The following is a 15,291-nucleotide window of genomic DNA, read 5'->3' as shown; positions in this document are numbered from 1 at the left end:
ACCTAGTTTTTAAACCCCGATGACCCAATATCGAATTTGTCCAAGATTATTTGAGGGCAACATTCTATCCAAGTTTAATTTAGATTGGGCCAAAACTGTGACCTCTAGGTGTTAACAGTCCAATTGTTGATGACGACAGACAACGGGACACAGGTGATCACATTACAAAGCTCATCTTAAAGCACTTTGTGCTCAGGTGACTAAAAAATGAAAAAGGTCTACACTAACAATTTTTATAAACAAGAGCTGTCTGTTAGACAGCGAATGCTTGACTGTTTGAATTACTGTCCAAGAAGCAGGAAAATATTACTCTAAATGTTAAAATATCTCTAGATTTTTCACTACAGTATCTGCATTATTTTTGTAGTAGTGACCTGCATGTTAAACTTTATTTTCAAAACTTTAACCACAAATTTCCAAATTTAAAAGGGGACACAATTTGATGAAGATGCATGTAAAGATTTATGGTATTTGATGCTGGCAAATACTTTTAAAACATGTGAAGTTTCAATATAATATCCCCAAATTTGTTTGCGGGTAGTAACTGGCATGTAAAATCAAAAACCAGAATTTTCTAAGTCCAAAATGGGGACATAATATCCCCAAAATACATGTTAGACTAAGGGGCTCGACCCAGTGAGGTTGGCAAGAAAAAATGAATTTCTAATCTGCATGCCTCAAGGTTATAGCTGTATGCACTTGCTGCAAAAACTTTAACGGGATTTTCTATTCCAAAAAGGGCATGATTTATACAAAATGCTTGACAAAGCTATTGAACTTCATGCTGCCGACTAGTTTTATGATCCTGAAAACACATGCAAAGTTTCAGTATCTGCATTAGTTCTGGGACAGTAATTTGCAAGTAAAAAAATCAAAAAGGGCCCACATTTGCTCAAAATACATGTCAGAGTTATGGAACTTGACCCAGTCAGTTTTATAATAGACCTAGAAAATAAAAGAAAGTTTAAAAGCTATATGCCAATGATGCCAACTGAACTTGCATGCAAAAACTCCCCTTTATCGTGACACTGACCCCAGGATGGGAATGAAATGGGTAATAAGAGGGCCAAGATGGCTCTAGATGGCTCATCTGGGAAACCCACCATAACAGTGTAACATGTTTGACCTAGTGATTTCATGTAAAATATTCTGGCAATTATCATTACAGTTCGAACAAAAATCTGAGTATAGACAATATTTTCTTTAAATTGACCTAATGACCTAGTTTTTGACCCCAGTTGACCCATAATCGAACTTGACTTAGAATTTTAAGGCCATCATTCTGACTAAATTACATGAAAATAAATTTAACAAGAGGACCATGATGGTCCTGAATTGCTCACCCCCTTCCCATGACCCGTTTTGAGTATGACGTCGTTTTTTCTAATATTTGACATAGTGACCTAGTTTTTGAGCTCATGTGCCCCAGTTTTGAACTTGACCTAGATATTATCAAGATAAAAATTCTGCCCAAATTTTCATGAAGATCCATTGAAAAATATGGTCTCTACAGAGGTCACAAGGTTTTTTTCTATTATTTTACCTGGTTGACCTAGTTTTCGAAGGACGTGACCCTGTTTTGAACTTTACCTAGATATTCATCAAGGTGAACATTCTCACTAATTTTCATGAAGATCTCATGAAAAATATGGCCTCTAGAGAGGTAAACAAGGTTTTTCTATTTTTTTATTACTGGCCTTTTTTGACCGCACGTGGTCCAGTTTCAAAACTGATTTAGATATCATCAAGGTGAACATTCAGATCAGTTTTCATGAAGATCCATTGAAAAATATGGCCTCTAGAGAGGTCAAAAGATTTTAATAATTTTAGACCTACTGACCTAGTTTTTGTCCCCATTTTGCCCCGTTTCAAACTGAACTAGATATCATCAAGTTAAACATTCTGCCCAAATTTTTCATGAAGATCCATTCAAGGGTATGGCCTCTAGAGAGGTCACAGGTTTTTCTATTTCAAGACCTACTGACCTAGTTTTTGATCTCAGTCGACCCAGTTAAAAAATTGACCTATATATCAAGATAAACATTCAACCAAAGTTCATACGATCCCATGAAAAATAGGGCCTCTAGAGAGGGCACAACGTTTTTCATTTTTTGACCTACTAACCTACTTTTGAAGGCACATGACCCACTTTTGAACTTGACCTAGATATCATCAAGATGAACATTCTGACAAACTTTCATAAAGATCCACAAAAAATGTGACCTTAGAGTGGTCACAAGCAAAAGTTTACGCACGGAGGGATGGACGGACGACGCTGCGTGATCACAAAAGCTCACCTTGTCACTATGTGACAGGAGCTAAAAATACAGCCTCTATCACATACAAAGGTTCCTGTTTGATTTGACCTAGCTTTTGATCCAGACTACCATATTTATTAAATATACCTACATAGCATCAGGGCAATCATTCTGACCTAAATTCAGGAAGATCAAGTTAAAAATACAGCCTCTATCAAAATACAGAAGCTAAATGTTTACAGCCCTGTATTGCTCAACTGGCCTATTGACCTAAAGATCAAGATTAACATTCTGACCAAGTTTCATTAAGATATGGTCATAAATGTGGCCTCTAAGTGTTAACTACTTCCTTTGATTTGACCCAATGACCTAAAATTTTTTACCCAACATGACTCAGATTCAAACTTTACCTAAAGAATCACAAAATTAACATTCTGACTTAGTTTCATGAAGATACCCGTCATAAAAAGTGACCTCTACAGTGTTTAAGATGCTTTTCCTTTGATTTGACCTGGTGACCTAGTTTTGACCCAAATAACCAATATCGAACCCATCCAAGATTTATTGGGGGAACATTCTGACCAAGTTCATTAAGATTGGGCCAAAAGTGTGACCTCTGATTGTTAACAAGCTTTCATTTTGATTTGACCTGGTGACCTAGTTTCTGAGTCAAGATAACCCAATATAATACTCGTCCAAAATGTTATTAAGGGTAAAATTCTAAGCAAGTTTCATTAAGATTGGGCCAAAATTGTGATACCCTTTTGTTAACAGCTTTTCCTTTGATTTGAAAGTTTTTAAAGATTTATCAATGTTTAAAATTCAAACTGGGGCAAAAAGTTGCTTCAATCTCAGTTTCTAATTTCTTTTTTTTATTGCAACAAGTTCTTTCAAACTGCTGTCAATGCTGGAGAGCGTTTTGTTAATTAACGCAACTCCGCCACTTTCTTCTCCTCCATCTTGTAAATAAATTCCTCAGTTCCACCTAAAAAGCAATAAAAGAAATGCAAAGAACAATTACACAGGACCATGGGCATGTCACTGGTGTTGATAAGTAATTCTTTGTGAATACTTCAGCACTATAACAAAATGTTCTGCAGTCCCGAAATGCCACCTCGGTGGCAGTGACCAGAATGCTGAGCAAGATACATTTCAAGGGTATAGATTACACTGTTCTTACAGCTTACACACTAGTTACAGAACTGACGTGAAAAATTACGATAGACTTGTAAAAAGAATGCAAAAAGTATCTTCATGTCTAATGACTGGTAACTTAAAATTACTTGATCGATGTTAAAGTTAGAGTTGATAGTCTATTGTTTTTAGCATTAAACGCTCAAGTTTAAGCTCAAAATATCAATATTATTTAAAAGAGAATTTACTTATTGCTCTCTTCTGTAAACTTTCCCAGTTACTGTAGCCGTACTCTTCGAAAATGCTAAATCAGGTTGACGTGATGAATCTGAAATGCATATAAACCCGGAACATGATGTATGTATCCAGTTCAATTTCAGTTTACGAACAAAATAAACTGCTATGTAATTCTGTATCAGGCATATAAATCTACATAAAACGGCCCAACACCATTTATCCCATAAACTGTATCAAATTGGGGTTAAATGATTCTCCTTTGCGATCAGCATACCTGCACAACTGTGTAGTTTGGCTTTAAAATCACACCTTCTAACATCAAATGGAAACTGTCCAAATTGATATATGGACAAGTTCATTGTAAGAATTTAGCTGGGTAAGGGTTTACATTGAGCTATTGACTTTTATGCATTTCTTTTCTTAATTATCCAACATGACTGTTTCATGTCCCTGAAGACTGTAATGAAGTTTCAGAGCAATTGCACTTTTAAATAATCTAGATATCCCTGTATTAAAGCATAAACAAGAGGGCCATGATGGCCCTAAATCGCCCCACCTGTTATCATTGCACTTGAGGGCAAAAAGGTCCTCAGAAAAAGGACCGGAACAACAAAGGGAAGAAATTTAAACCCAAAAAAAAAAATTCTTACAAGGTACAGATATGTCAAAATCACCTAAAAATTGGAGCTACCATCCATGCTGTACCACAGAAAAGTGGGCTCGGTTTTTCCCTACGGGCCCAATACCGGTAAAAAAAAAGTTACTAAATATAAGCTATTTTTAGTAACTAAAAGGAAAGTAATTAAAAACAAAAAAAAATTATTGTAAGTGAACAAAAGAAGGATCTGCCAAATAAAACTGTTGACATAAATGAAATTTCAGATCAGTATCTTCATTAGTTAAGGAGATATACCCATTTTAATTTGAAATAAAGGGAGGTAATTTGACATAAAATCAGTCCATAGTTATCTAACCCTGATTGGCTCAGTCCAACTAATGACAATAATGAAATTTCAAATAAGTCCTTATAAGTACTTACTGATATAAATCCATTTTTATTACAAAACAGGGGAGGTAATCAGATATAAAATAACTCTGAACCTACGCTTGGTATTATTTGTCATGAAATCCAAAAATTATTGTTGTTGAAGTTGTTTTGGAAGTTTGTATCAAATAAAACCATAAATGAAGTCTCTATATGGCTGCAAAAGCCAAAATAGCCAATTTTGGACCTTTAAGGGGCCATAACTCTGGAACCCCTGAAGAAATCTGGCCAGTTCAATAAAGGGAAACCCAAAATCTTGTGGTGATACAAGTTGGTGCAAGTTTGGTTAAAATCGAATCAAAGAAACTGTATTGTGCAGACAAGGTCAAATAGCTAATTTTGGCCCTTTTAGGGGCCATACTCTGGAACCCTTATGGGATCTGGCCGGTTTTAACTAAGGAATCCAGATCTTATGGTGACACAAGTTTTGTGCAAGTTTGATTAAAAATTTAAATCATAAATAAGCTGCTATTGTGCAGACAATGTCAAAATTGCTAATTTGGCCCTTTCAGGGGGCCCTAACTCTGGAACCCGTAATGGAATCTCGCCAGTTCAAGAAAGGAACCAAGATCTTGTGGTGAACAAGTTGTGTTTCAAGTTTGGTTAAAAAACAAATCATAAATGAAGCTGCTATTGTGCAACAAGGTCAAAATAGCTAATTCTGGCCCTTTCAGGGCCATAACTCTGGAACCCATAATGGAATCTGGCCAGTTCAAGAAAGGAACCAAGATCTTATGGTGATACAAGTTGTGTTTCCAGTTTGGGAAAAATCAAATCATAAAAAGAAGCCCGCTATTATGCAGACAAGGTCAAAATAGCTAATTTTTGCCCTTTCAGGGGCCATAACTCTGGAACCCAAATGGGAACTGGCCAGTTCAACAAAGGAACCGAGATCTTTGGTGATACAAGTTTGTGTGCAAGTTTGGTTAAAAAAAAATCAAAAAAAATTTAAACCACTAAACATGCAGACAAGAAATTGTTGACGGACGGACACACGGCGGGCTGACGAAGGGTGATCACAAAAAGCTCACCTTGTCACTATGTGACAGGTGAGCTAAAAATTAAAAATGCAAAAAATTGAACACATTTAATTTCAAGCTGAACAAGAGTGACGAAACAAAAATAAATTCAGCCCAATTTGAGTGTGTGTTACTACTGAGCAGGATAAACCAAAATAACTGAGCAGTAGAATCAGGTTCTCACAAGTGATACTAGCTTCATTCCAAGTTTGAGTCAACCAAAAATAACCATAAGAAAAAAGTTAAACACTGCATTTTTTATAAACATACCTTTAGCTTTTTCAGCAGCTTTCACTGAAATAGTTTCCTGTACCTTTTGGTGGAACATTCTTTCTCCATCTACAAAATACATTAACACAATACAAGAGGGTCATAATGAATCGCTCACTTTGGTAATATGAGCTACATGTACCAAATGTAAGAAAGTAGGTTCAATACATTGAATAAATGGTCACTGAAAGTCACATTAAATCAGTGTGCAAAACTGTACATGTCACCAAAATTTCAAGGCTGTGTTTAGAAAAAAAGGAAGAAGGTTAGGGTTTAGGCTTTCTTTTCACCCATGGGGATAATTCAAACAATCTTACTAGAAAACAACTTTGCAATAATATATACCCAAAAACCAAAGGTCTAGGTCTTGAACTTTCAGACACGATATTTTTTATTCTATTTTTTCTTTATAAGTCTATGTAAAACTTGAGTTTCCCTGGTTGGTGCCCTCTTTTCAACTAAGGGGCATAATTTGTATAATTTCAGTGTTGAAGGACCACTAAGCAATGCTACATACAAAACATCTAAGGCCTAAGTCTTGTGGTTTCAGGCAAGAAAATTTTTTTCTAAACAACTCTAATTAAACCAAAGGTACCCAACCTGGCAATATTTAACCCTAGGGGATAAATTGAAGAAAAACTTGCTAAAGGACCAATAGTTGATGCTACATACCAATTATCAAAGCTCAATACCCTGTGGTTTTGGACAAGATGTTCCAAGTTTTCCCCTATAATAAGTCTATATTAACCATATGACCCCTTGAGACCCTAGGTGATACTTTGAACATACTTGGTAGAGGACTATTTGATGGTGCTACATACCAAATATCAAAGCCCAATGACCTATAATTTTGGCCAGGAACATCTTAAAAAATTTTCCCTGTATAAGTCTATAATAAACTATGTGACCGCTGGGGTGGGCCATTATCTAACCCTAGGGGATAATCTGAAAAATCTCAGTAGAGGACCACTGGATGATGTTACATAAAAAAGATCAAACCCCTAAGCCCTGTGGTTTTGGACAATACGATTTTCCAAGTGTATATAAGTCCATTTAAACCATATAACCCCCAAGGACTGGAGCATATTTGACCCTAGGGTGATAACCTGAACTAGCTTGGTAGATGACCATTAGATGATACAACAAACCAAATATCAAATCACTTAGCTATTGTGGTTTTGGACGAGAACAGTGTTTAAAGTTTTTCCATCAATTATTCTGGCAATTTTGATAGGGGGCAACCAAGGATCATTTCTGTGAAGTTTAGTGTAAATCGGCCCAGTGGTTTTGGAGAAAATTTTTGAAATGTACTATATAGGTTTAGCCAGCTTTTTTTTCCACTGAGACAGAATGGCTTTAGCAAGTTTGGTAGAGGGTCATTCAGAAATTATTTCTACAAAATGTTTTTGAAATCCAGCTTACAGCTTTTGAAAAGATTTTAGAAGATTTCCTTCTGGTTGCCATGGCAACTAAAGTGTTGTATGTAATTAAATTTGTTAGGCAATTTTGAAAAGGAACCATCCAAGTATCATTCCTATGCAGTTTGGTGTAAATCTGCCAAGAGGTTCTGAAGAATAAGAAGATTTTCTTTACAAATTGTTGACACACAATGGATGACGAACATCTAGCTTTCACAAACCTCACCTTGTCAAGATATGACAAATGAGCTAAAAGTAATTTATACTCTTGTCTGCAATTATAAATGCTTGTTGTATATAACCACTTTGAAGGTCTAAAAATCCTTTGTTTCTGTTTACATGCTAAACAAACAGGGAAGTTAGATTTGACTTTTTTATCAGGTGCATGACTATCTGACTTTTTTGGAAATAATTACACAGTTGAAAGCAAAATCTCCAGTGTCATAAATTCATTTAGGGTCTGGATACTCTGGGAAACAAAATATTTTTATGCCTAAGAATACTGCTTACATGTACTGTCAGCTGTAGAACTGTTTTGGCCATACCAAATTGATTAATAGTTCTTCGGAAAATTTTCAAAAAAAAATGGAGCGGGCGAGCGAAATTTTTATTTTATTTTTTTTTTTTCAATTTTGATTTTTTCAGAGGCGGGTAGATTTTACATGGAGCGAGCGGGCTTTTTTTAATTTTTTTTCCCAGCTTGGACCCTTGAGGAGGCGGTTATGATTATACATGAAGTTAACATTTCTTTAGAAATAACACAGAAATCAAACATTTACAGTGTGGGTAACACAGTATATAGCTTTTCTATTATGTTTTAAAGACTACATGAATGATTTTGCAAATAAATTCTTGCCAAACCTCACTGAATCACTTTGTTTTTTTTTAGTTATAATTTCTAAGGGATGAGTGTCTTATTTTTAATTTTGATTTTTCTACATTAATCTGAAGGCCTGCCTATTTAACGGCACAGCATGAGGAATATTTAAGACAAAACAGGCACATGTGTGGAATAATATTTCTTCTGAAGCACAGTTAGATGGCTTCGGCACATGAACAACTTTGTGCCCCTAGTGGAACTCCAACCCATAGAGGTGAAGGGAAGTAACAAACCACTTGACCAGTGAGACCAAACAGAGTTGGTCATACAGATTCTTCGATATTGCTCGAATCCCTTTGGAATAATTTCTTAACAGATCAGGCTAGCTTATGTTTTTGTGGTGGAGATTCATTTCAGGCAAAAATGATAACAAGCCTGACAAAGAATGATCCCAATATGGCCACCCTTAAAGTGTTATATGGCCACCCTTAAAGTGTTGTTTGTTTTGCTTTGACTGAACTAGAAATTTAGAGTTGGGGAGGTCTGTTTTTTTTCCAGTTTTTTTTTTTTTTTGTTCTATCAATTCACAGCCAAGTAATAGACAAACAGGCAAAATTGGGGTTACAAAAGGACAGATTTTATATCTACACTACTTATTTGAAAAGCTAAACAATTTTTAAATTGACTAAATGCGTTTCGATAGAATATCTGACTGCTGTACTAAAGAAGTTACGTTCAAAAAGATTTGGCCTAGACAATGTGATAGGTCGGTCAGGATCTGTGAACAAACATTTTTTTAAGATAGTAGTCGGCCTAAGCTTTGGGCTCTAGATATAACATACTGAACTAAGCAACTGATAACAAATGGTTTGAAAACTATATCTGAACAATATTTCCAAATATTTTTAACAGGCTGGTAACATTGCCCGATCGGGCTTAAGGCATAAAAAGTGATATTTCTTGAATAAAAAATAAAGATATTTCTTTCAAACTTGGTCCATTTATTAAGCATAACATATGATGCTTATCAAGATAGAAGTCACTTTGTTGCCTTCAGTTTTGTTAGAATTACTTCCCTTTTTCAGATTTTTATGATGCATAATTTTTGAAGTCCAAAATAGTTATGTTTTAATGCAATGTTTAAAACAGAAAAGGTTCAATGGCTTTCTATTGCTCCAAACTTGTGCGCCAATACCTTATTCTATAATATTAGGGTTAATACTTCGTTTCTAGTGCAGATGTATGAGCATTTTTTTTTAAAACTAACATTTCTCTATGATGTTGTAAGTGAAAGCAGAGTAAAATGTAAACATTCATGTACTAGCGAAATAATTTAGAGCATTAGAAAGCCATTGAACCTTTTTTTTGTTTTAAACTTAGCATTAGAACATATTTTTTTGGACTTCAAAGATTATGCGTCATAAAAATCTGAAAAGGGGAAATAATTCTACCAAAACTGAAGGCAACCAAGTTATTTTTATTCTAATTTGTATAATTTGTTATGCTTAATAAATGGACTAAGTTTGAAAAAAATAACTTCATTAGTTTTCAAGAAATATTACTTTTTATGTCGTAAGCCCGATCGGACAAAGTTACCAGCCTGTTTAACTGCATCCCCGTGCACGTCTTACAAGTCGTGCTTCGTTCCTTTCACTGTATTGAACAAAAGTAGAACGTGCCTACTTCATTACCTACCGACACATCGAAGGCCATGTGTGGCACTAGCACAGACACTCCAGATTTAAAACAAATGATGAACAACACCATAATTCCTGACTTTTTGAGTTTTGGTCATCAGTAACATGTATTACGGATGCATGAAATCCGATCAATATCACTTTGACGCATTAAAACAGCGATAAAACCTGCTTTGCCGTTATTATTCCGGACCGCGTAATCGGGAAAAAAAAAAATTCGGAGATTTTTATGTACGTGCGGGCGGGTGATTTTTATTTTTTTTTTCTCGGGAATGAAATTATTGATGCGGTAGTTCCGACGAACGACATACCAATTTGGTATGGCCTTTGTACTAAATTTAATTATGACATTTGTGCAAGTTTTAGAACAGTATAGAATTTGCAATAAATCCTGACATTATTTAATTATTTGCAATATCTGTAGATTTATAGACATATGCCAATACTTTAGATTTACAGTATACCTATAAACTGACCTGATCTTGTCTGTAAAATCTCATTCAAATTTGTCTCGGAATTACTGTCATCTGAAATAGGCATGAACAGGGGCATTAACATAATTAATGATTGTGCAATGTAAAAAACTTTTAAGTTTAAAAAATAAAACTTCAATGATTTATGCAAATTTCTTTAATCATATTTTTTTCAGTAAACGTTTTTTTATGAAAAAACATTGTGCATGCATCCCTTTTTAACAAACAATGCATACATCCCTTTTGAACAGTACTGTATTAAGATAAAAATTAATATGGCCTTTGGAGTGTAAACAGGCTTTTCCTTTGTGATCTGAATGACTGACCCTTCTTTTTGATCCCACATTACCTAGATTCATACCCGACCTAGAGGTCATAAAGACAAATATTCTGACCAATTCTTTTGAGTTTCAAACTTAAACTGGTAGACCCTACTTCAAGTCTACTTGGCACACTGGACAATTCTGTACCTATGTGCACAACATCTCTTAATTCTCATTTAACATTTGTATGAGGTTTGGCAACTCTTGAACGTTTTAAGTTAAGGGTAGCTAATGCATGCCACATGTCACTTTTCAATATGGACAGAAAGCAACTCTAAATGCCCACTATGGGGGTACAAAAAAATCTTATTAGTAATTCAAATACCATGCATACTGGAATCAAGACTCGAATCTTTCCCACCAGGAATTCCATCCAAAGAACAAGATGGTAGAGTACCAAGTATCTGAAAATATATAATAAAATTTGTATTATCATGACACAAAAAAAAAGATATCTAAGGAGTACATTGAAATGAAATTAACAAATTTTTGCAACTCTGAAACCTACTGGGGAAAATAAATGGTTCAAAAAATGAAGCAAGATATTATGTTTATTGATAAAAAGTGTGTGTGTTTGACCAATGGAACTGATAGATCAGACCTGTAGACAATACAAACATATAGCAATATATTGCAAAACTTGACAAAAGTATTTAGACTCAGGAAATTTTTTGTTTTGATGAATTACCTTCTCTTCCAAAGATGACAGACATGGCGCTTCGCTTACTCCCCCACCTGTCTTCTTGGCCTCTGTCCGCCTCTTCACTTCCCTTGATTTTGTTTGGCTCTACAAGAAAATTGCACAGCTACATAATTACAATTAATTACAATTTAGTAAAACTAGGTTAATTTTAAATTACAAGCTGAGTAATGTTTAAACTAAAACAAGTTTATACTGTCTTAATTGAAACAAAAATATTTAATACTATTTGAAACAAAGAAATATATAATACTATTACCCAGTATTGACACATTGTTACATAACTGAAAATTAAAAACATTTTAAAAATTATTTATGAAAAAATTGCAATTGGAATTATTTATTTGTATACAGAAAAGAAAAAAACATCCAATGGGTTTCCTCTGTATATATAATACTTTTGTCTACCTACCAGTTTCATATTATAATCATCAGGGCAGACATAATAATAGTATTTCATCTATTTCACTTCATTTTTTTCTCCAAATGAACAGTACATAGACTGTGGCAAAATAAAGGCAGTCGAAAAAAAATCATTTCACAGTACATAGACTGTGGCAAAATAAAGGCAGTCGAAAAAAAAATCATTTCAGTCTTATAAAACAGTGTTTTCTTGCATACCAGACGGGGATTTCTGGTATTTTTAACGGTGCTGGAAAAGGTGTAAGGGTGTAAGATGACTCTCGTGCTTTAAATGATTTATCTCAGTTACAGGAATAATATTATATTTATTCTATAATCACCAACAATAAAATCTGTGTATTTTCTAAACACTAGAATACTAACAGATCCACTGACCTTAAGATCTCTCCATTTCTTCTCTACCTGCTTTACATTCCTCTCCTTTCCTCCAACAGCATTGATTCTGAAAGTTAATACCAGATTATTGTTTAAAGTAATACAGAAATTGTTTCATTATTATTGTCATCAGACAAGCTCACAGACTATGATATTACATTTCTTTATCTTAAAGATTGTGAATGCAGCCAGCCTATATCCTACATCCAATATCTTACAGCCATGTCCCTAGGAATATCTCTAAAATAGACTTGCATTTGTCACTATTACATAAAAAAGGAAAGATTACACAAGTTGAAATTTTGTGACAAATCTTTTATTTAAAAGTCAAAGTTTATATACAAAATGAACACTTCTATTCAGGCACTACATTTTAATTCATATTAATTAGAAAATATAAACTCTGAATTAAAATAAGAATTAACAGCTATTGAAAAAAGAAAAGAAAAGAAACATTAATTAAACTTTGAGATGGTTATTTTGTTCTCTACCCTGCTATGTATTTATAAAATGGCCTGCTTTATCTTCCAATTAGGACAGTACCATTTATAGCTTTTGGGATAATTAAAAACTGAACAGCATGCAGACAGTGCAGATTATGGTCAGGCTGCATGGATCTTGAATTGCCACAGCTGAAGTAAATAAGCTTCCACTCACTGCTTATTATTTTACTACACTGTGTTTTTTTAAATTCAACAATTATTACATATTTACAGTATAATCATTTTTTTCTGACTTTGGTGTATTTCTTTGTTTCTTTCATATTGCAAAAATTTCCAATCTTAGTCAGAATCTTAGTCAGAAGCAACTGTCCAAGAATTCAGAAGTAAGCTGACTATTTCCTTTAGCTATTTTTAAAGTCATTAAGGACTTTAGATTTTTTACTCTGCTGAAGGCTTAGTTTCAATATAATATATACACCTGCCAATCTTGTTGTAATTATATAACGACAACAAATAATTGTTGTAATTATATAAAGAAATTCATGTTTCTAACAGACCTGGTGTCAATTACTTTAAAATGTAATTAATTAAAAAAAAATAAAACTTTCTAATAGGTTTTCACCGGAGACTAAGTTTCACATCTTGGCAGCAGCTGCATTCACATAGAATTATAATAGCCAGATATGATTTTGGCCATACAGGCTCCAAACTGTGATTTTTTGGTTAAGAAAGCAATCCAATTAAAACTAAAAGGTGTCAATTTTCATGAACCTTAACAAATTTGGATGCCTTTGTGGTCAGCCAGCAATGATAAAAATATTTATATGTTTTAGGCTAGCCCATAAAATACTCAATCATGTATAAAGTATACTGCAGGTTTAGAACAATGCTTAGATTTTTTATATTGATCTGAATAATAATTAATAGATCTACTGATACTATAGATACACTAATAATATACATGTTAGACTGCTTACCAGGGGATTCAATTCCTCATTAATCTACTGATATGTTAACATTATCAAATAATATTCAAACTTACACATTTTCTGGTGATTTAAACTTTGTGTGTACTGTACACGATCAGCGTTTCCTGTGTGTTTACACCTATATATGTAGTAAAGTCAAGTTTCACTTTATTTAAACTGATAAATGGATTCACAGTCATTTATTTATAGTCAGGTCGTATATCGATGATCAGTACTCCGTATTCCGTTGTATCATGTTTGTACTCTGTGTTTCGTTGTATCATATTGTATCGTACTCCGTGTTTGTATTATCATGTTCAGTCGTGCATTTGAACTTGTTTTGTAGATAGAAGACGTTTTCATTGGTCAGTTATCTTCATGCACAAATAACAACTTTGGCGCGAACTAACAATTGCACGGCCCTCTATTCTTCATTCTTGAGAATCATTGTCCGAGTGAACGCAAGTTACTCTAGAACTATTGTTATACTGTAGTAATTTAATGTCCTTACCTTTGGACAATTTACTATGTCATAAGTGTACCTTTGCTAGTCAATTCTGGTAAGATATTTTCTTTAGTATTTGTTCTTTTTAAATGCAATGATAACTTATTTACCGCGAGAGATCTATTTTGTGAAATCTGTATTTTTCACATTTTGCTATTGTTGTATTGTAATTCGTATTTTCTATGTTCATGATTTTACTGTTTTATGTTGTAGGTTTTTCTCTACACATACTATACTGGTACTGTCCAATAAATTGAAGAAACCTCAAAATAGTTGTGTTATACAAACTACCTATACTACATATATAAAACCAATAACTTTACCTGTTTGCACGACTGTGCACTGTGATTTAACTTCCATTATTTTGGTCCTTCACGGTTTTGATGTTTAGATTGCCCTAGAATAAACAATCTGAATGTCGAACTATTTTGACTAGGGACAATTCGGACCATGTTTTCAAGTAAAAAATCTTTTAATCGTATGAAAGGATTATATTATCAAGGAGTTAAAAGCGCCTCAACAAAATAGGTCAACCACGTTTGTTTGTTTATAAACACTTGGGTGGGCGGGGTTAAACAACCATTTCCGATACTCACTTTTTAGTAGTTTCAGACCAAAACCTGGTCCTATCAACTGCTGTGTTGTCCGGGCTAAACTTTCTCCCCAATTTCTCATTCCCGGTAACCTCCTCCACCAACAAAATAACCTCCCCTTCGCTCCACTTCGATTTTTTAGTGACCTTATCGTCTGACATTTTGTGGTAGACAACAATTTGACGTCACCGGAAATGTATACACAGACTGTGACTCGCGTGATATATTGTCTACGACAAAGACTGCGACATTGTAGCGACATCGATCCTACGACACCTTTAGTAAAACGGTCGTAAGACAAAGTCGCAGAATAACGTCTGCGACCAATTTTTGTCGTTACCTGCGACACGTTGATAAAACGGCCCCCAGATGTGTAGAGATTGAACGAGGGCGTTAGCATGAGTGGTTACATACTGAAGCATCTGAACGATGAACCGTGGTAAATTAGATGATAAATCACAAGAATTAAAAGGCATTGATTGTTTTCATTCCGACATGCTCATTGTCATAATTTAATAAATGTAATGCTGGACTTCATTTACTTTAGGAGTAATATAACAGACGTCATGTGGCAATATCACGTCATAATT

At 34.2% G+C, this 15,291-nt stretch overlaps 1 protein-coding gene across 1 annotated transcript; it reads right to left on the bottom strand.

The window, feature by feature from the left end:
* Nucleotides 1-3,640: 3,640 nt before the first annotated feature.
* LOC128549999 (nuclear apoptosis-inducing factor 1-like) lies at nt 3,641-14,904 on the bottom strand. The gene is made up of 7 exons (XM_053527819.1): nt 14,705-14,904; nt 12,193-12,259; nt 11,383-11,481; nt 11,020-11,098; nt 10,375-10,425; nt 5,964-6,032; nt 3,641-3,720 (listed from the first exon to the last, which is right to left on the bottom strand). Exons 1-7 carry the CDS (start codon nt 14,860-14,862, stop codon nt 3,641-3,643), a joined length of 603 nt encoding a protein of 200 aa, XP_053383794.1. The 5' UTR covers nt 14,863-14,904.
* Between the last annotated feature and the right edge of the window lie 387 nt (nt 14,905-15,291).

This window comes from Mercenaria mercenaria, chromosome 17, assembly GCF_021730395.1.
Source record: "Mercenaria mercenaria strain notata chromosome 17, MADL_Memer_1, whole genome shotgun sequence".
In the NCBI taxonomy this organism is placed as follows: domain Eukaryota; kingdom Metazoa; phylum Mollusca; class Bivalvia; order Venerida; family Veneridae; genus Mercenaria; species Mercenaria mercenaria.
The sequence above is the reverse complement of the archived record's forward strand: the minus strand, read 5'-3'. Positions and strand labels throughout refer to the sequence as shown.